Here is a 22,692-nt window from a genome sequence, read left to right as displayed (position 1 = left end):
GTCAGTTCCTGTGTTAGATGGTAAATTAGCAGTATCTACAAGTGTGAGCAACTGTATAATTGTTATTATCAAATGACTGAGAATTTTTTGCTGGTATTGGGTTTGAGGGATTCTCTCTGAGGACAGATCAATTCCCAGGAAAGTGTGCAATACAGGCTGATTATAGGTTTAATGATGGTAAGGTTAAAACCACAATACCTGTATTGTATTATAATTTCATGACAAGATCTTTTTCAAAATTACTAATATAGTTGAAAGGAAACATATATATTACATATAATATCTGTGTATATAACCATGAATTACAGAAAACTTATCACAAAGCCAAAAGTTCAAAAATTAAGACTTGAAGGTGATAAAGAGAATTCTGTCCCCTTAGAGTCAATATATAATTTATAATCACATTTTTCCTTTAAGAGGAAATCAACTATATATTGCTAGCATTTTCTTCATTTTCTTTAGTTTTCTTTCTTTTCTTTACAGCTAAATCTGTAGAGAAAAGATATTAAGTCCAGTGAGCATCCAATGGGGTGTCCTTTCTAACATGAAATCATTTCCATCTTTGTCTCAACAGTACTAAGATTTTAAAACCCACTTATTACTAGTACTAGCACTTTTATTTCCCTGTTTTCCGTGCATGTAAAATACAGCCAAAATGTGATGAATATCTGTGTGAACACCTAACTCTATTGTACAACCGCCAAAGTCGTGGCACCTACTACAGAGAAGCCCTGGCTGATGGACAGCATTGCCACGCAGGCTACGGCTCCTAAGAGCTGGCTCATCAGCTGATACGGGATCCAAATTCACCGTAAATGAGGCAGTTTGGGGATACAGGACAATGCATAAAACTGCCAGCTGTCCAAAGCTGATACAAAAGTATTAAAGACTACTTACATTTAAAAATAAAAGTTCCAGAGACAAAAACGTAATTTTCTAATTCAACTCTATATAAAGCAGGTGGCAAAATGAATTTCAATGATAACTATAGGAATGAGAACTGCATCTTACATTCCAACAGCCCATTAGAGTTTATGAAGAATTCACAGATCTTTGTCTTTACATTATCACTGTGTAACAGATATAGGTATTTTCTTATTTTGACAAATAAGGACACTAATGCCCCGGGGGATGTGGGAAGGTGCTCACTTTAGAAGCCAGTATTAAACTGAAGTCTTTCTTTAGATTCCTGACTAAAAGAAGCACATACTGTGATCAAACAATTAAATGACTTACCAACAAATGGTAAAGAAACATTCACAAAATGCAAGTGAAAGAGGAAGGATTTGGATAAAGCAAAAAAATAAATAAATTCAGGTTTTGACTTATATTTATCGTTTTTAATTTATAAAGCATTTTATGTACATGTTTTAAAAATCTCAAACAGTATAGAAAGATCTAAAATGAAAAGTCTTTTTCCCCACCACTTTTATTTCTGGTAACTCTCCTCAAAGATAACCTTACAACCTTCCTGGAAAAAAGTTATGATTTTAAAAATTAAATTAACATATACTTTAAAAAATTAAAACAAATGAGACCATATTCTATGCACCATGTTATTTTCCCCACTAGTAATATACTTTAATCTCTCCATTTTGGTACATACAAATCTACTGTGTCCATTTTCATGACTGCATATTATTCCCCTGGACCAAAATCTCATTATACAACCAGCTCTGTACTGATATACACTGAAGTGTTTTCAATATTTCATTAACATAATAATGCCACAACTGAACATCTTGTTCATATATATCATCATCCTCTTTCAAGTAAATCAGTAGTGTTAAATGCTCGATATCCTTGGTGAAAGAATGTACATATTTCAAATGTAGATAAATATTACCAAATTGTCCTTGTGCATCAACTATAGGTGGTGTGCTAGCTCCCGACACCCTTAATGACACTAGAAGTTATCAACTGTTTTAATTTTATCAATCTGTCAGGGGAAATAGTATATCTAGTTATTGTTTTGATTTACATTTCTTTACCTATACAAGAGACAGCATCTTTCTACTGGCTATCTTTACTTTTTGTAATGTGAACTACCCATTTTTCTACTGTACTATTTTTCTTTTTCTTTGTAAACTCTAAACTCTTTCTAAACTCTTTGTAAATAAGCCCTTTGCTACATGTATTGCAAATAATTTTCTCTTTTTACAAAGCAGTTTTTTACATTTATGTGATATTTCACCTTTTCCTGTCATGATTTCTACCCATGCTTCTGTGTTTGTTCCTACCGTGTTTCCCCGAAAAATAAGACTTAACTGGAAAATAAGCCATAGCATGATTTTTCAGGATGACATCCCCTGAACACAAGTCCTAATGAGTCTTTTGGAGCAAATCTTAATATGAGACCCGGTCTTATTTTTGGGGAAACACGGTACTTAGAATGGCCCTTCCAAGGTCAAGACTACAAATTGATTCTTTGTTTTTTTTTTTTCTTTGTACTTTCATGGTTTCATTTTTTAATAGTTAAATCTTCAATCCACTGAAATTTATTTTGATAGAGGAATGAGATAGGGATCTAGCTTTATTTTTTCCTAAAGACCTAATCAGTCATTATTTTTGAATGAATTATCCATCTTGATATACAATACCAATTTTACCCTATGCTAAATCTTCTGGTGTATTCTGGACTTTCTCTATTGTTCCATTGAATTGCCTATTTCTTCTCCAGCTCCAAGGTGTTTAAGCTTAGTTTCTTGATTTCTATTTTTCAGAAATTTCCTGGTTATTCTAGAACATTTATTCTTCTAATCAGGGTAAATTAACAGCAGCACTATTGACGTTTTGGGCTGGATAATTCTTTATCGGGGAGTGGGCTGGCTGTCCTGTGCTTTGTAGGATGTTCAGCAGCATCCCTGACCTCTACCCACTAGAGGTCAGTAGCACATCCCTAGTTATGACAACCAAACACGCAGACATTGCCAATTATTTCCTGGGTTAGGGAGAGGGCAAAATCACCCTTGACTGAGAACCACCATTTTAGATAAACCCGGTATCATTTTATCAGTGTATCCACATCCAAATTCCCAGTGATATTTTACCTGAAATTAAAATGAATTCATATAATAATTTAGATATATTTTTATATATATTATACTTATTAAATTTAATCTTTGGTATATTTAATCTTCTTATCCAAGAACCATGTATATCCTTCTACTTATGTCTTCTTTTATGCCCTTAAAAGAGTTTTAAGATTTTTAAAATATAGGCTTTTACACTTTAAGTTTACTCCTAGGTATTTTACCTTTCTCATTCCTTTATAAATGAGATCATTTCTTATGTTATCTTTTCCAACTAGTCACTGATAAGAAAGCTAATGATATTTTATGTTCTACAACCAACCACATACTGAACTCTTACTGTACCTAATAGATTTTCAGAACATTCTAAGATTTTTTTCTAATGATATAATTTTCAGGAAATTCTAAGCATTTTTCTAAGTATACAATGTTATTATATGCATAAAATCATCATTTTGTTTCCTCATTTCCAACAGATATAGCTGCAGCTCTCCTGTCTCACTGCTTTGATTAATACTTGCAGATGAATTTAAATGACAGTGGTGATAGTAGGCAACCTTGAATCATTCTTGATTTTAATGGGACTACTTCTAGGATTTCACCACTGAGCATAAAGCTTCTTTGAGATACACACATTTTATATCACTAAAGAAGTATTCATATATTCAGTCTACCAAGAGTTTGTTTTTAAATCAGAAAGACTGCTAATTTTGTCAAATGCATCTTCCATCCTTACTGAGATGACTGTATGGTTCTTCTTCCTTAGTCTATTAATATTGTGTGATAGATTATATACCTAGATTTCCTAATTAAATCTACTTGGTTATGATGTTCACTATTGTTCTTTTAATTTCTTGTTGAAGTCTATTTGCTAATATTTTGAGCTCACATTTTTGTATCAATATTTGACAGTGAGATCATTCTGTCATTTTTTTAGTGGTGCTTTGTTAACTTTTGGAATTATTGTTAGATGGATTGATAAAAATAAGCTGTACTTTCAATTGTTGTATTTTAAAACCAAATCTGTGTATTTAGTATGAAACCAGTCTTTAAAATAGTAAAGCCATTGTATAGAAACACCAGGCCATTTCCCCTATTTTAAAACCAAATTTGTGTATTTAGTATGAAACCAATCTTTAAAATAGTAAAACCATTATATAGAAACACCAGGCCATTTCCCCTACATCCCAAACAAAGCTACATATACTCTTAATAGATTCAACTTTTTGAAAACTGAATAAATTAAAATATACCCACGGAAAGCTAATCTGGATTGTGATATTTTATGTAAAGAGTGCAAAAATCATAAGTATGCTACTAGTTAACCCTATTATAAATTAATAACGACATATTTCAGCTATTTTCCCATCTCACACAATTTAGCAATACATAGAGAGCTGCATTATAAGAATAAGACCATGGAAAGCTTATCTTTCTTATTTATGTGTTCCAAAAGAAAGTTAACTACATTGATGTTTGAAGTTTCCCATGCTCTGAACTCAAATATAATGGTTAAAAAAACATTTTCTATTTCTCAAAAAATAAAAAATAGTAACACTGAGAAAGTTCACAGTTCCAATGGCCACTGCCATCTACGTGACTCCAAGTAGTGTTTATGTGAGGATCGTCCCAGTTTTCCACATAATGTTATTATACACCCACCTCCACAAGGGATCCACAGGGTTCATTCATTCATGCACTAAGATGAACCCAGAACATACACCATCTTGCCTGGATTTCACACACTCCTGGTGACAGATGGACAACTAGAAGGACAGTGGGAACCACTTACCTTTTGTTTCTCATCTGTCTACCCACTAGATGCAAACTCCCTGTGGGCAGGATGTTGTTATCTATACAGTTCCTGGCCCAGAGTAAGTACTCAGTACATATCTCATGAAGGGATGCACCAATCACTGAAGGACCCTCCTGCCTGGGTCCCTCCTGCCTGGGTCCCTCCTACCTGGGTTGCTCCTCAGGCGGCTCTCAGTGAGCTCGGAGATGGCTCCTGCTGTCGAAGTCTTTTTCAGTCGAACTACCCCAGAAGCGATGGTACTTCCTGGTTTGTTGAGCATGTCTTCACTACTGGCCCTCTTGAGCTAAGAGAGAAGTAGAGGGAAAAAGAGAGGAGGAAGAGATACGTTTTCAGTAAGGAGTGCTACAAACCAAGAAAGCATATACGCAGTACCACCTGCCCTGTGGGTACGACACAGTAATGGCACTCTGAGGAGCATGACAGTGCAAAGTGGACAAGTGCAAAGCTAGACACACCTGTATGTATCATGTACAGGTCTGAGTATGATCTCCCACTACTGTTTCAACGAATATTATACGATTATGGGTGAATATTACCCATCCTGTCATACTTCAAATAATGAATTTTTTTACAACCCTGCTTTGTTGGTTAAAAAGAAAAATTTAAAGAATGAGAGCTGAAGAAAAAAGAACTGTGAGATGCACAAAAAGCAGGACAGGGCAATCAACAAAAAAATTAAAGGACAACAAAATTAACTTAAAAATACATGACTGGAGGAAGGAGAGGAAAGAGATACAAAAGACCCGAATATCTACCATGTGCTCCACACCAAGCACTCTATATGACCTTGTAGAGAGAACATGTTCAAAAGGAAGAAAGGAACTTTTTCGGAGGCCAGAAAACTCTTAATGAGTGACTCCTCACTCCTCTTCTGCTTTCTTCTCTGTCATGAAAGGGGTGAACAAACATTTTTTGAAAGGAATTGAAGTCTAAGAGGGGGGCCCCTAAATGATCTTACATTTCTGGTCCAGGTAAGTTACATTCAAGGTTAATGAGAAAAGTGCAAATAAGTTCTCTCAACCATTGTAAGTCTTCTTTAAAGAACAATGTTGAAGAGGAATAGTTTTAGAAGACTGGAAATTGGGAGATGCCCACAGCCACCACGAATATATCTGACATCTGGAGAAAACAATATGAAAAAGCCTTCAAAGCAACAGAGACATGGAACAGGCAGCCCCTGCCCAGCACACTGGCTGAGGGCCAGGAGGCCTGCTCCACTCCACGCCACTAGCTTCAGGGTCATTTACTGAGGATTAGGGGTTTAAAGATTTGCACAATTAAATTCCCCCCCTTTTGCATAGTTTAAATTTCAGGGTATTACACCCCCCCAGAATGGCTTGAAAGAGCAAAAAATGCCAATATCAAGTGTCAGTGAGATGGCAGAACACCCAGAACTCTCATCTCTGCTGGCGACTGCTTTGGGAAACTGGCAGCTGAATATCTGCACCCTGTGATTCAGCAACCCTACTCCTAGATCTATGACCAAGAGAAGTGAGTACACAGGTTCATCAAAAGAATCTTCACAGCAGCTGTATTTATAACAGCCCCAAACTATGACAACCCAAATGTTCTTCAACAGGAGAAGGGGTAAATTAGATAGTGGTAGAGTATACAATGGAAGAGTACACACACACACACACACACACACAAAAGGATTATGAATACACTAACAAATGGATTGATCTCAGAGACATTATACTAAATGAAAGAAATCAGACATAAAAGTGTAAATACTGCCTGATTCCATTTATATGAAGTTAGGATCAGCAAAACTAAATGATGGTGATAGAAGTCAAAACAGCAGTTATCTCTAGGGGAGTTACTGATTAGGAAGGAACCTTCTGGAATGTTCTACATCTTGACCGGGAGTGATTAAACAGATATAAACACATGTAAAAATTCAATGAGCTGTACAGTTGAGACTCAGATTAATGCACTTTACATTTTTTATTGTAAATATGCTATGCTTCAATAAAAAAGAAAACAACGGGGGGTTATAATTTGGGCAAAGCTTTGGTTCTACCCCTTCAAATGCCAGTCTACTTTTTTCATTTCCCCCCCACTGTTATTTAAAAATTTTTATTGTGGTAAAATATACATAGCATAAAATTTACCATTTTAATCATTTTAAGTGTGTAGTTCAGTAGCATTAAGTAGATTTATATTGTGCAATCATCAACCGCCATCCATCTCCAGAATTTTTTCATCATCCCAAACTGAAACTCTACACTTTAAACAATAATTTCCTATATCCTGTTTTCAAAGGGGGAAGATGGTAAAAGTCTTAATATTAGTCAAGCAATCTTGGTCAATATCTTTAAACAAATTATTAATTTAAAAAACAAATAGCTAATATTGAAAGGATGATTTGCATGCACTTCCAGTTACTAGATGGGAATATAACCAGGTTTTCTAGCCAACAGCATACCCCTAGTTTAACAACAGGACTAAATATGACCCTTGGGTTGACAAAGAAGTCACTCAATTGCCCTTACAGGGACTCCATAACTGTTTTTCCACTTTCCGTGTCAGAGTAATAAGAGTTCCTGCACCCAAGCTCTCCAACCTCTCAAATTATCCCTCAGGTCACCAGTGTCATGTTTTTCATACTAAATGATAATAGTTCATGTCAGCAACCTTTTCTCAATACAAAAAAAACTATTATTCACTCTGCCTAGAAGCATGCCCAGGTACCTCCCTGAGTCCCCAAAGGAAAATCAATTGTGATTTTAGACTTTGGAAATTCTCCAGACAACACCTCAAAAAAAAAAAAAAAAAAAAAAAAAAAGGAAATCATTTCAGCATTTCAGTTAGGGAATTCTTAATGCAATAATGCAAATGATATGCACTTAGTTCTGCTTTCCTCTATCTTATTCTCCGTTGTTACTAAAATCAGTAAATCTGACACACAAAGTGCAAATTAGCAAACTGCATCGAAGGGTCCAGTGTGCAAACAAAGGCTCAGTCCGTAAGCCAGAACAAGGAATCCAACGAATGAGAGGACAGTTGGGGCCAGAGGTGAAGTTGCCTCTGCAATCCCACCGCAGCCTCCACCCCAGTCGTGCCAGAGGGTAGACATTGCCCCTGCCCTCTCCTCCACAAGAGGTTGGTTCTTGGTGAAATATCAGGCAGAGGCAACAGAGGACAGGGGGACAAGAGTCAGCAAGCAGTGAGAAGGCTTCCCACTCCATGGTCCCAGGCTGTATTATACATAGATCCTGTCCTCTCTAGGCAAAAGGTTAATTAAGATGTACTACAGGCCAGTCGAGTGCCATCTGCTTACCAGCACGGGGAGTTCAGGTGGCAGCAAAGCTTTCATGGGGAGCACTTCATTTCCCTTGTACCTTCCACCAGGAATTCCTTTTGAGAAAGATTTATTGCTTAGAAGCTTTTGCAGGAAGCAGGATATAAAGACTAAAAACTGATGCTCCCTGTCCTAAGCCAACAGCTGGAGCTACTCTTCCTCTCTGACTAGTTTTTAGACACAACATCAAGGAACAGAAAGCTACTAGTCTCAGTTATTCTTTTTCTATTCACGGCTGCATTTTTGGCTTTGTTTCCTGGTCATCGAGCGCAGCTTCAGTACCACTTGAGATTGCTGGTTTATGATAGAAGATCCCTCGGAAGGTACACGCTTCGGTGTTGCTTTGGTATGTTTAGTAAGTCTTTTCACTAACTCTTTCACTGATATTTAAGCTGCCAAGCACCTGCACAGGAAAGCTTATGAAAGGAAAATGTTTCAATGGCTCACAGATAAAGTAACTAAGAATTTCTTTTCAATTCCACAAAGAGAGTAAGGGAAATCCAAAATCCTAAAATCATCACACACAACAATCATCCAGTCTTTAGAGGTAATGTTACGGTTGGAGCAGTGGTTCTCAAACGTGAGTGTACATCAGACTCCTTGGAGGGTTTGTTAAAAATGCACCCTGCTGCCTACACCCCAAGCCCCAGGGTGCCCACCACCACCACCACCACCGAGTTTCTGATTCCCTAGATCTGGTGTGGGGGAAGGAGGCAGGGCTGAGATTCTGCATTTCGAACCCGTTCCGTTCCTGGGTGATGCTGCTGCTGCTGGTCTGGGTCCGCAATTTGAGAACCAATGGTTTAGAGCAACACTGTCAATGGAAATAAAATAAAAGCCACATACAGAATTGTATACTGTCTAGGAGTCACATTATAAAAGTAAAACAAAACGGGTGAAATTAATTTTAAGAATATATTTTCTTAACCCAACATATTCAAAATATTATCAATCAATGCAAAATACATCAATGAGGCATTTTACAGTCTTTTTTGTACTAACTCTTCAAGATCTGGTGTGTATTTCACATGCACAGCACATCTCAGTTTTGATTAGCCACATTTCAAGGGCTTAGTTGCAACGCATGGCTGTGGGTCCTGGATGGGCACTGCAGGTTTGGAGCACTCCAGCAGAAGGGGCATGTAACTCTGACTGGGTCCCCAAGACTTACACAGAACATGCCTAAACTCTAAGACTCTGCTTTCTGGCCTGGGGGGCCCTGAAACCCTGGCAACAAAAGACTGGGCAGGGTCAATATAGGACTCATGCCTGACCAAGAAGACTTTTCCCAATTTTTTTACTTGATTTTTTTAAAAAGCAAGTCAGAAGTAAGCAAAGCAGCTTCCAAAGGAAGTGAGAGGCTTGGGCATGATGGCATCCAGGCTTCATACCACACACTGAAGAAGACGGGATGTCAGCAGGTGACAGAGAAGCAGGGGCAAGCGGAGATAAGCAACAGAGAGAGTCCTGGGTGTTCCAGTTCCTGATCCCTGCCTCTCTGGGCTCCAGGTTTGTACCTTTGTCCTGCACAGTGACATGGGAACCTTAGGATTTATTCAGTAAATTTCCTTTCTGCTGAAGCTAGCTCAAGCCATCTGCAGCCAAGAAGGTCCTGACTAATAGACTTGGGCCTTACAAACGGCCAGAATGAAGTGGCCTGCCTGTATCAGAGCACTTCAGGAGGTAGGCCTTCCTGGACCAGGCTTGACAGCACAAGGAAGATGTGCCCCCATCCCATCTGGCTCCTGTTCCACTTTGTTCTTTCACTGCTCCTGCAGATCAGGCCAGTATGTGAAGCAGGGCATTTCATCCTACTTTGGTGGATTTGTTTCAGTTTTCCGATATTTGGAAAATATAGGAAACATATAGGAAACCAATTTGGAAACATATAGGAAACCGGTTAAAACATATCTATCCATCTCACATGTATCCACTTACTACAAAGCAAATATAATAATATGTTCATGGTATAATTCAACTTCCTGCATGCTTGGGATCTGCAGGCCTAAGGCTATAAAAGAGACCGACAGGCTTTGAGGGAAGAATTGGCAGAAGGAGCTGCTGCATCATGCCTGCACTATTCTAACTCTTCTCATGTCCCTCTGTTTTGACCATTCTCTCCTGTCCACCTGCAGTTGTGAGCTCTGAACAACAGGGTTGCCAGTTCGATTCCCAAATGAGCCAGTGAGCTGCGCCCTCCACAACTAGATTGAAGACAACGAGCTGCTGTTGAGTTTCCGGAGGGGCAGCCAGATGGCTCAGTTGGTTAGAGCGCAAGCTCTCAACAACAAGGTTGCCAGTTCAATTCCTGCATGGGATGGTGGGCTGTGCCCCCTGCAACCGATTGAAAACGGCGATTGGAAACTACCGCTTGAAATCGACGACTGGACTTGGAGCTGAGCTGCGCCTTCCACAACCAGATTGAAGTACAACTTGGAGCTGATGGGCCCTAGAGAGACACACTGTTCTCCAATATTCCCCAATAAATCTTAAAAGAAAGAAAAGAAATGGGAGCAGAAAGTCTCTAACATGAATATTTACTTTTTTCCTGTGGAACAAGTTTCCAAAATGCTTACCTATCAATGACAGAAGTGACCAACATTTCATTGTTCTCAGGCAACACTCCTGAGCTTCAGACATTTTTTTTTAAAAAACACTGCTTTAAAAAATATTGTAACATATTCCAGAAGCTCTCCTGGCATGTTATTGGGGGAATGTATGTATTCATCTAAAATTTAAAAATGTCTCCCAAATGTGCAATAGGTCAAAGACAATAAAAACAAAAATCATGGAAATTACGGTCAAGTCCAGTATAATAGAATAATCAACCCATTTATGTGCAGGACATTTTATCCATATTTACTGGTATCTCAGAGCTCAGGACAGCTACATAACCTGCTTGGGGTTTCACAGCTAGAAGGAGCAGAGTCAGGGTCCCCACTCTCAGCCAGGTCTGATCCACTCCAAGCTCAAGCTCCTCCTGTTCCAACACTCCATCTTACCACCACTCCCGAAGAACTGGTGGATTCCGGCATTCAGTAAACCTCAAGTGCTTGCCAGGTAGCAGGTGCTTTTCTAAGCAAGAGGGACAGAGCTGTACAACAACCAGAAAAGTCCTCATGGGGCTTACATTCTAGCCATGGGGAGACAGACACTAAACAAGTAGGTGGGTGTGTGATGGTAGTAAGAGCAGAGAAGGAAAACCAGGCAGGGTGAGGAGGGTGTATGGAGGTCAAGGTACGTTACATAGCGTGGTCAGGAGTGACGTCTGATAATGTGACACGCTAGCATACATTTAAAGCAGGAGACGTGGCAGATGTGTGGGAGGGAGGAATGCTCCAGGCAGAGGGAGCAGCAGACATGCTGCTGCAGGAGTGTGCCTGGCTCACGGAGGGGCACACCACCAAGCACCACCGTGTGGCCCGTGCTCAGGGAGCCAGGAAGAGGGGAGGGAATACCGCGTACAATGTCTGAGAGGGACTGGAGCTGAATCTCCAGGGCATCACTGGCCATTCAAGGACTTTGTTTTCCACTCTGAGTGACTGGGGAGAGCCTCTGAGGATTTGAAGCCGAGAAGTGATGTGATATGTGTTAAAAGGACAACTGTGACTTCTGTTGAGAATGGACTGTAGGGTGCAAAGACAAAAACAGGGAGATCATTTGGGAAGCTCGTGCAACGAAGGGGGTGGCATGATCCCAGGGAAAACAGTGGGAGTTGCTTGGAGTTGACAATGTAATTTTAAGGTAGAAGTGATTGCATCTTGCTGATGGACTATAGGATATGAAAAAAGAAGTGTTCAAGGATGATGCCATGGGCTCTGGCCTGAGTGACCAAAAGGATAGAGTTGCTATTGACTCAAATGGGAAGATTCAAGAAGAGCAGGTTTGGGGGGGACTGAGACATCAATGGGAAGGAATCAAGATTCAGTTCTGGCCATGTTACATTAGAGGTACCTTTTAGGCATCCCAGAGGTGTTGTCACAAAGGCAGTTGGAGGGGTCCTGGTTAGAGACACAAATTTGGACGTCAGGCATATATGGTATTCATGAGAATAGAGGCCATGACCTACAACAATTGGTCTCAGTAGGGACTGTGCTGTCTCTCAAGGAGTGTGCTGGAAATCTGTGGGGACATTTTTAGTTGTCACCATGATTGGAGGTGCTACTGATACTTAATAGGTGGGAGGACAAGGAACCTAGATGTCCTATGATGAATGTGTCAATCCTGCATAAAGAATTATCCCACATCCCACACAATTTTCACATATTCCACAGACATGCACATAGGTGGAACACTTTATTATTATCCAAGCCTATAGGGTCCCTTCATTTTATATACAAAACAATGTACTTCTTTTTTTAAATTTTTATTCAATTTATTGGGGTGACATTGGTTAGTAAAATTATATAGGTTTCAAGCGTACATTTCTATAATATATCATCTACCTATTGCATTGTGTGTTCACCACCCAGAGTCAGTTCTCCTTCTGTCACCATACATTTTACCCCCTTTACCCTCTTCTACCAACACCCTCAACCTCTGGTAACTACTAAACTGTTGTCTGCGTTTATGAGTTTTAAAAGCAATATACTTCTCACACAGCTTGAAGATATGAAGGTCTGACAATTAAGTTTAAGAATTTGTTGCAATGATATTGCTAATTTTTTTTGATATCAGAGGGATTATTCATTATGAATTTGTACCAACTGGACAAATAGTTAACCAAGTTTACTATTTGGAAGTGCTGAAAACGCTGCACGAAAAAGTTAAACAACCTGAACTTTTCGCCAACAATGCATGGCTCTTGCATCACGACAATGCACCAGCTCACACGGCACTGTCTGTGAGGAAGTTTTTAGCCAGTAAACAAATCACTGTATTGGAACACCCTCCCGACTCACCTGATTTGGCCCCAATGACTTCTTTACCCGAAGATAAGGGAAAAATTGAAAGGAAGACATTTTGATGACATTCAGGACATCAAAAGCAATATGACGACAGCTCTGATGGCCATTCCAGAAAAAAGAGCTCCAAAATTGCTTTGAAAGATGCACTAGGCACTGACGTTCGTGCATAGCTTCCCAAGGGGAGTACTTCGAAGATGACCTTAGTGATATTCAGCAATGAGGTATGTAGGTAGCACTTTTTCTAGCATGAGTTCGCGAACTTAATTGTCTGACCACGTACACTGAACTTTCTAAGAATAACTAGGGAATACTGCAGTTTGGTTCAGAACTTTACCAAGTGTGTTCAACAATCACATCACTCCCTCAATGTCCTTCATGGTATTTGAGTCACAGACACAACCCTGAATCACTACATCATAGCTGTCACATGCATGGTACCCCAAGGAGAATCTTAGGTCCTTTGGCATAGTCATGTGGAGGCATATGCAAATGGAAATACAGATTATTTAACTATAAGCTATTTTCCTTTGTAGCTGGGATATTACATTGATTTTTCAAAAGTGTGTATGAAAGTAGGTTATAATATCTCTGATTTCATGTCGGGCTAGTAAAGGAGATGTTGGGTGTGATACAGTAGCTAGAAAAAAGCCGGGGGCCCCAGGACTATGCCCTGTGCCCATGGGACATTAGGGACCCAGAGCATGAGGAGGGGCAACAGGGAGATTCCAAGGTGCTGCCTGGGAGGGAGGAGACAACTGAGAGGAGAAGGTGCTCCCAGACACAGAGCCTAATCAATGGTGTGAACTCTGCTGACTGTCAGGTGAGGAGAGGATGGAGAACTGCCCTCTGGATTACCAGGATCACTGGTGATCCTGACCCCATCTAGTGGGACTTTGGAAGCAAAACTCTCCAGGGCAGGAGACCGGAATTACTGCTAAACATTTGGCAGGTTTCCTTTTTCGACCCCTGATACCCCTGCTACACCCTCTTTGCTCTGTTCCTTTAGGTTAAGATATGCTGGTTTTCCCAGGACCCCCCTTGGAGCTTCTGTTCCAGTCCTGGGAGGCCACTAGCTTTGCTTACTGCCCTCATTAGTCCTCCTGAGCAGGGACACTGGAAACCCAGCTGCCTGGCCCTGTACGATTCAGTCTATACCTTGCTGAGTCGGGACTCAAAAGCCAGTGAGGTCGAAGATTTGGAACTCTTCATGCCGGAAGAGGCTGTGGGCAGGGCCCGTGCACGGTCGATCCCATGGCTCCCTGCTTTGGTGACTGGGCTCCAGGGCTTGGCTGCGCTCCTCATGCTTGTTAAATGGCTCTGTTTTTCTGTGGAAAGAAGAAGGAAAAAATGTGTGTGTCCACAACTTGAGCCTGCTGAGTGACATACATTACAGGGCTTTACCCTCATATACCATGTTCAGTGCTGTTAGAACCAGCACTTATGATTGGCCTGCAAATAGAGTTCTATTCCTAAAATGATACCTTTGCACTAGGCTAATTTTTACAGCTTCGTAATAGCTGTTACCAAACTATGAAAACATATGCACAATATTATTGATGTTCTAACATTAGTATTCAGCAAATGATGGCTTCTTCTTAGTCAGGGACACTTGACACGGCATTACTATACCCATGCGCTATTTCTACATATGACACAGGTCAGCTTGAGTCAAGACGTACTATGTCTGTAAGCCTTGCAGCTTTAGGGCTGACAATGGAACAATCTACCTAATTTTTAAATAGACATAATGAATTACTTGAAAATTAGATTGTGCAGAAGCACGACTTTTTTTCTTCTTTTGGACAAAAATGGATATCACTTAAACATTAATAGAGCATATTTTAATTAGTCAGACCGGGGACAGAGCTACTGCCCTAACTAAAATATTTCATGAAAGCAAAATTGTTCAAAGCAGCAGGCTGCAGTTAAGACCTATGGGGAAAATCCACATACAGAGACCTGGGCGGCAGCCTGACTGCTGAGATCAGCAATCAGCGTTGTCATTCATGAGTGAGGTCGGCCGCCATCTCTCCACCTCTCTGAGCCTGTTTCTTCCATCACTAGCACAGTGGGAGTAGATTAAACGCCCTCTAGGGTCTCATCCAGCCTCAATCCTAACTCTGCCTGCTCCCATGGAATCTAATGACCAGGAGAGTGAGACAGATTACCAAAACCACAGATAATGCTCCATCTTTTCAAAGAAACAAATTGAAAAATGCACTTTAAAACACACCAATAGGTGACAGATAACTCCCGCGACCATACTCACAGGACCCAGGGGTCTAATTAACTGTCCGTGAGGGATGGTGGCTGGTGTTAAGCAGCCCTGGGCCTCTTCACCCATCAAGGCATCCCGTACACCCCATTAACCACCTACAAGAAAAATAACAGAGAGCCTCCCAGCCTAGCTCAGGCTGTGAGCTCCTCCTGTTCTTGTCTCCTTTTCCTGGTCAGAGGAGACCATTTCAACTGCTGAGTCTCAGCAAGAGCCACCCAGTTCCTATTCCTACTTAAAGCGATTAGCTGGTGGCACGTGTCCAGGAAAACTACCTGGAACTCATTCCGCAGCACTGCTCTCCTAGCAGCAGTGTGAATGTGGCTGTAGGTGAAAATAATTTTTTAAAGACTCTGCAGTTTGTTTTCTATAATGTTTCTGAGAAAAATTATTCATGATTTCAGGTATATGATTAGTTCAGAACCCTGTTAGTCTCAGCTTGGTTCCAGGTATCATGATTATTTTAATCTGTATTTTTTTAAAGAAAAACTTACTTCTTATATATTTTCCTGACGTTTAGCACCATTTTTTTTCTTGATCCACAATTTTTAATGCTGGTTTCTATAGTAACAATGAAAGAATTCCTAGGCTAAAACCTATACAGTAAAACCTAACTTCATTAGAACTCCCAATATAAAAAAATTAATATATCTTGAGTGATTTTTGAAGAGAATTACTGAAGAATTTTACCAATTACTACAGAACCAATCAGTAACATGTCTGACTCATGGAGATGACTTAAATGAAATATCTATTTAATCAAGGCACCTTTTATGTTATGATTACAATTATTTAGAAATAACTATTACAGGGTTTACTTTATGAAAACATAAGGTGATTCTGCAATGCATCTACATTTTCCAAAATCTGCCCAGGTTTCCCCTGAAATGAAATGCCTCTTATTTATTCTCCAAAAGAAAGATAAGAATATGAAAATGAAAAGCAGCAGGAAGAGGATGGAAACTTTCCTTGACATCTTTTCCCCAATGTTTCAAGTAATCTAAGACCTTGGTTAAAAAAAAAAAAAAATAGCCATCTCAGTCCACATCTAAATTCCTCCCTTAACCTCTGACAACAAATATGACAGTATTTTGGACAGTGCATCTGAAAAATGTTCAACCATTTTTCAGACTGTTAAGTTACATGCTCTGAGGCAGAATTCTCAGGGTGGCTTCATTTCACACCCTTTTAATTCTCTTAGAACCTTCTGAATCTGATCAAATTATTCCCAAATGAATGTACCCAGAGACCTTTTCCCATCTGGACCCCCTCTTATTTATCATGTATCTTCTCTTAGCTCCCTTTACTCTTTTTTTCCATTCTTTTCCCCAGAGTAGGATTTTTATCTGGTAACCATCCACCAGTGTGATTCTTCTCTTCAAATTCCCCCTTCTTTCAGAATCCAAAATACACAGAAATGAAATTATTAATGTTCCACTCACTCGAACCAGGAGGAGAACCCTAGAGATAGGGAAAGTGCTGGGATGAGAGGCCTGGAGTGGTCTCCAGGATGGACGAGAGGGTGAGAGCAGGTGTGAAGGAGAATGCTCCAGCCAGACTCATGCCAGCTTTGCACCCTGCTGTCCACGCTCCATGTTTTAGGACATTATTTAAAATCGCATGCCCCTCACCCCCAGCCTGAACCTGTCTTCTTCTGGAGGCTGCTCCTCTTCCTTGCTCTGTCTAGCCGTGCCCCCCTGGGACAGACTCAGAAAGGTTCATCCTCAGAACTAGCTGTCTCCCCACAATGCTCAGCTGCTTTGGTCCTGCTCTCTGTCCACTTCCAGGAATGCCTCCTGCCAGAAGCAGAGCAGGTGCCCTAGGCCCACTTTTAGCTTTCTGCGCACTTTCACTCAATCTGCTTCCCACCACTTCTACGACTCTCCTCTCATCCCTTATCCTGGCTGACATAGGGAAGCAGTCCATTAAATAAACACTGTTGTGACTAAGACTGGCCACACTAACCCACTCTGAGCCTGGCAAAGCACTGCTCCATGCTTTATGTGGGTGTCTCATTAAATCTTCACTGTAACCCTATAAGTGTCACCCCCCAATTTACAAAAGGGGAAACTTCATTTGGCTTAAGGAGGTTAAGCAACTTGCTTAAATCACAGAGCATGATAAAGCCTGGATTCATACCCAGTTTCAACTGGCTTTAAATACCAGGGATGGATATAGCCTCTCTGAACCATCTTGGCTCCCATGAGAAAGCACAAGGGCTTCTGGATCCCATGCTCCAAATCCAGCTCCACTGTTTGCTGTGTGAACTTGGGCATGTTTTTTGAACACCGTGATTCTCAACCTCTTCCCCCAGTAAAATGGAATTATTAATGCCTGACTTACAAAACTGTGAAGAAGGAAGGACAACATGGATATTGAGGGCAGGGCACACAGAAGGCACTCAGCGAATGTTAGCTGTTAACTGTGTTCAGTGGAGGGCCACTCCACTCTACTAACTCAACAATACACGGTGATGGATGAGTAAATCAATGCTCAGTGGAAGGACATGCCAGAGTTAAGGGAAGTGCTCTTCCTATACACAGAGCAGCTCTTTTCATTAGGAAACGTGCAAGAGGGAAAGTAGAGAGGAAAATAAACACTGAGAATAGACACCTTACAGTCATTAGAATCGGCACCAGCCTTAATACGTCCTAGCTGCTGAAAGATAAACACAGATGTGAATGCTGGATGAATAATGCTTTCCTAATGGATGTGAATTAGTAACAGAAACTTAAATGGATGGGCTCTAGCCAAGTCCAAAACAATGAAAACATAAAGGTTTGGATGATTAATTCCCTGGTTTCTTAAAATCTTCCTAAACCATCTCAAAGGATCAAACTGATCAAGAAATTACAGTTAAATCTAGGAACGCACTCCCACGGTGGGGCAAAGGGTCTGTCCAGGGATCTTTAAGTTTTCAAATATTTTATTTTGTTACCAAGCTTCTTTCCTCTCCAGAATAGTATAAGACTTACAGTTAAACTGTAAGTCACAAATTGTATGGCATAAAATAGAAAAGGAAGAAAATAGGGAGGGAAGGAGGAAAGATGGAACAGGTATTTTAGGAATACGATGAGGTGTTTGGGCCCATGCGGTGGTCTTCTGCTCCCTCGGGACAGGTTCCTTTGGTACTTAATTGCTGCCTTCAGAGCCTGTGTTGGATGAGGTGTTTTGGGGGCTCAGCTTTATTACCCTTTTAAGGAAAGAAAACAGAAAGGCGACTGGGAAACCCTTCTGGACTATCACAAAATAATGAGTCCTTGGAAGTGGGAGAGGGCACTGAAGTCTCGACTACAAGTACAATAAGTGCCAGGAAGCGGAAACCTAAAGCATTCAAGTCAGAGAACTAACAAAATAAGAATGTTCACATAGCTAAATTACCAGGGGACTTGGCAGGAAATAGAATGTAAGTGAGCAACATGTTGAAAATATCTAGATAGAGCTTTTTAGAACACGTGCCTAGTTTGCTTTTGACCTCTTCCACAGTAGTGTTTCTAAGCTGGGGGTGGGTGGGTGGATGATTCTGCCCCCAGGGGCCATTTGGGAATGTGTGGAGATGTTTTGGTTATCACAACTTTGAGGTGCTACTGCAAAGAGCCAGAGACGCTGCTAGGCATCCTCCAGTCCAAAGGGCAGTCCCACAATAAAGAAGCATTCTGGACTAAATTAACGTCAGTAGCCGAGGTTGAGAAACTCAGTTCTACAGGAAGAATGAGAGTCCTGGGTCAGTGGTTCTTAGACCCGCACCTGGTTCATCTCCTAACACTGAAATGTTAATGCTGAAAATCTGGTTTAGGAACAGCCGAGGGAATCCCAGACTTCAGTTGGAGGCCATAGGAAACATTTCAAAGCTTATTATTTCCTGTGGTCTTGAGATCAAAAATCATCCCATTAGTCTTAGATTCCTTCCTGGTAAATAAGGAAGAGAACAGATTTCTACACAGCAGCAGAAGAAAAACAGCAAACTAAAATTCATGTATCCCATCAGCAGAATTCATTTAAAGAAAACAAGAACCAAGAAGTGATAAAACAAAAACTAAATGGAAAAGAACATTTGTACATCACTAACCACACCACCTCAAATCTGTGAACAAACTTTGAAAATGGAATAAGAAGTTGCAGAAACTATGAAACGCTGCCACAAATAGGGTGTAAGCTGGAACAAGAAACAGAGGAGGAGTCGGCTCACTAAATATGAAATGTAGACCCTAGAGAGAAGCTCTAATCTGGGAGCTATACTGAGACCACACGCTCAGAAATCACTGCCCCAGGCCATCATTCTGTCTCCAAAGCTGAACCAACAAGCCAGCATCCCACAGAGCTTGATGGCCACTAATCAGTAGTTATTTCCTTACCTATAATGTGGCTTCACATCAAAGAATCAAAAGTGAATGAGCCAAGGCAGTAGAAAAGGGGATAGAAATAAAATACTTCAAGAGCTTTTTCTATAGGAATAGTTTGAAAAGACCTATTAAAAAGTAACTAAGAATAAAAACTTTAGTGTAGTGCCAAGATCATACAGTGGGGAAGGACAGTCTTTTCAATAAATGGTGCTAAGAAAACTGGATATCCACATGCAAAACAATGAAGTTGGACCCTACTTTACACCTTAGATAAAAATTAACCTAAAGTGGATCAAAGATCTAAATGTAAGAGGTAAAAACTGTAAAGCTCTTTGAAGAAAACACAGTGGGAAAACCTTCATGAGTTTGGATTTAGTAATGAATTCTTAGATATGACACGAAAAGCACCACATACACACACACACACACACACACACACACACACACACACTCACACAAAGATAAACTGGAACAAATCAAAATTAAAAACTTTTGTGAATCAAAAGACATAATCAACAAGAGGGAACAGGCAACTCACAGAATCGGAGAAAATAATTTTGCAAAGGGGTTTGCTGTGGACCTAATTGTGTCTCTCGTCCCCTATCCCGCCCCATTCATATGTTGAAGCCCTAATCCCCAATGTGATTGTATTTGGACATAGGGCTTTTAGGAGGTAAATTAAAGTTAAATGAGGTCATAAGTGTCGGTCCTAATCTGAAGAGACCCTAGAAGAGAAAGAGAGAGCTTTCTCCTGTGCACACGCCAAGGAGAGGCCATGTGAGGACACAGTGAGGAGGCAGCCACCTGCAAGCCAGGAAGTGGGCCCTCACCAAGAGCCACATCAGCCAGCACCTTGATCTTGGACTTCCCAACCTCTAGAACTATGAGAAATAAATTTCTCCTGCTTAAGCTACTCAGTACATAATATTTTGTTAAAATAGTCCTACTGAGCAGATGAATATTGGATTCATATCCAGAATTCATTTTTTTAAAAATCTCCTACAACTCAACAACAAAAGCGAACCTGATATAAAAATGGACAAAGGATTTAAATAGATATTTCTCTGAAGAAGATATACAAATGGCCAATAAGAACATGAAAAGATGCTCAACATCATTAATCAGTAGGGAAACGCAAATCAAACCCACAATGAGATACCACATCACATCCATTATGATGGTTATTATGAAAAAACAAGAACAGAAAACAAGTGCTGGTGAGGATGTGGAGAAATTGGAATGCCTGTGTGATGCTTCTGGGAAATGTAAAATGGTGCAGTCACTATGGAAAACAGTATGAAAAAGTTCCTCAAAATACCAAAAATCAAATTACCATATGGTCCAGTGATTCTACCTCTGGGTATATTCCCAAAAAACTGAAAGAAGGGTCTTAAAGAGATACCTGTCCATCCATGTTCATAGCAGCATTATTCACAATAGCCATAGAGTGGAAGTAACCCAAGTGCCCACTGATGGATGAATAGACAGACAAATTGTGGAAATTCTGACACATGCTACAACATGGGTGAACCTTGAGGACATTATGCTAAGTGGGGAGAAAAAGATAAATACTGTATGATTCCACTTACATGCGGTACCTAAAGTAGTTAAGTTCATAGAGACAGAAAGTGGAATGGTGGTTGCCAGGGGTTGGGGGAAGGAGAATTGGCAGTTATTGTTTAATAGGTACAGAATTTCAGTTTTATAAGATGAAAAAAGTTCTGTGGAGGGATGGTCACACAACAATGTAAATGTACTTAATGCCACTGAATTGTACCATTAAAACTGTGTTTAAGATGGTAAATTTTATACTCTGTGTATTTTACCATAATTTTTAAAAAAGTGACAAGAAAAACAAAACAAAAACTATAGGGTAGAAGGGCTCTGGAGGCTTTCATATCTGTTTAGGTGGAAGCATCTTGAGCCACAAGATTCAGTCTCATTTCTGGGCCCCTGTACCTGCCCCTGCCTGTCTGGGACATCAGCTGTGAAACTGAGGAGAGCTCAGAAAGGAACCATTTACAAGGGTGGGGGCAGGTTTTGGAGGAGCAGTCGGGAAGGTATAGAACCCCAGGCTAGGACCTAGGACCATCATCACCCCTACGCCTTTAGGGGTCAGGGGAGGACACAGGTGGAACCCAGAGAGAGCCGGAACGAGAGACAGTAGCTGGGCCCTTCAATAGAGGAAATACCACCAATTCATGGAGACTCAGTTGGGTAGGAGCTGGGGAAAGAAAGGCCTCAAACTCATTCTTACGTTTCCTCCAACCTACACATCACTGGCTCACAGGGAAGCCCACTGATGTGGTATCTAGGAGCTGGTGGAGAGAGATGGAGAGGAGACATGGAGGGGCAAACAGACGAAGCTCAGGACACCCGCCCTGCCACCTTGGCCTGGCTGCCTTCAACGCCACCTTCTGAAGGGAACTCAAGAGTGTCCCCACTCTGGAAACTTACCCTCGTCCAGGAGGGCTTCATGAGGGCTCCTAGACTCATCTGTGGACGTACCTGCTGCACAGCTGGCCTGTGGACCCTTCCCAGGGGGCAGCCTCCTGGCATCTGCCTGTGTGCCTAGCACAGACCCTGAATAACCAGCTTTCCCCCTAACTTCCCATTTCTATTACTGCCATGGCCTTTCTCTCACTCTCCCAGACCTGAAACCTCAGGGGCATCTTGGGCTCCTCCCTGGAGCTTCCATTTCTCAAAACCACCGTTGCCCTGACTGGGAACTTAGACTCTGCAATGTTTCCTGTGAGAGCCTGGCTTTTCTCCCCAGCAAAGACCTGGGTCACTTTTCCCCTTCTGAAGCTGTCACTTTTCCCCTTCTGAAGTTCCTCTCGAAGCTCATGCCTTCCCTGATTCCTGACATACTTCCCACGTTCAGCTGGGATTGGTCACTCCCCGCCCAAGACCTCTTGTTTTAACTTCTTTTTTTCCTTTCTCCCCTCCTTTTTCTGCCTCCCCCACCCCCACTCCTGTTCAAGCCGTTGTTGTGTAGGACTCAGTCTAGTTGTG

The 22,692-nt window shown here is 40.9% G+C and overlaps 1 protein-coding gene across 6 annotated transcripts in view; it reads right to left on the bottom strand.

Annotated features, from left to right (window-relative positions):
* Positions 1 to 22,692, bottom strand: part of SPECC1 (sperm antigen with calponin homology and coiled-coil domains 1) — a 239,140-nt gene that overhangs the window by 151,690 nt on the left and 64,758 nt on the right. For all 6 annotated transcript variants that reach the window (XM_081029667.1, XM_081029670.1, XM_081029672.1 and 3 more), the window contains exons 2-3: positions 14,215 to 14,384; positions 4,996 to 5,131 (exon numbers count right to left, since the gene is read on the bottom strand). In XM_081029667.1, coding sequence (XP_080885793.1) covers positions 4,996 to 5,131; positions 14,215 to 14,361 — 283 coding nt within the window. In that variant the 5' untranslated portion in view covers positions 14,362 to 14,384. The remainder of the gene's footprint in view (positions 1 to 4,995; positions 5,132 to 14,214; positions 14,385 to 22,692) is intronic.

The sequence above is a fragment of the Rhinolophus hipposideros genome (genome assembly GCF_964194185.1).
Source record: "Rhinolophus hipposideros genome assembly, chromosome: 20".
NCBI lineage: Eukaryota > Metazoa > Chordata > Mammalia > Chiroptera > Rhinolophidae > Rhinolophus > Rhinolophus hipposideros.
Note: the sequence above shows the minus strand (reverse complement) of the source record. Positions and strands in the feature narration are given on the sequence as shown.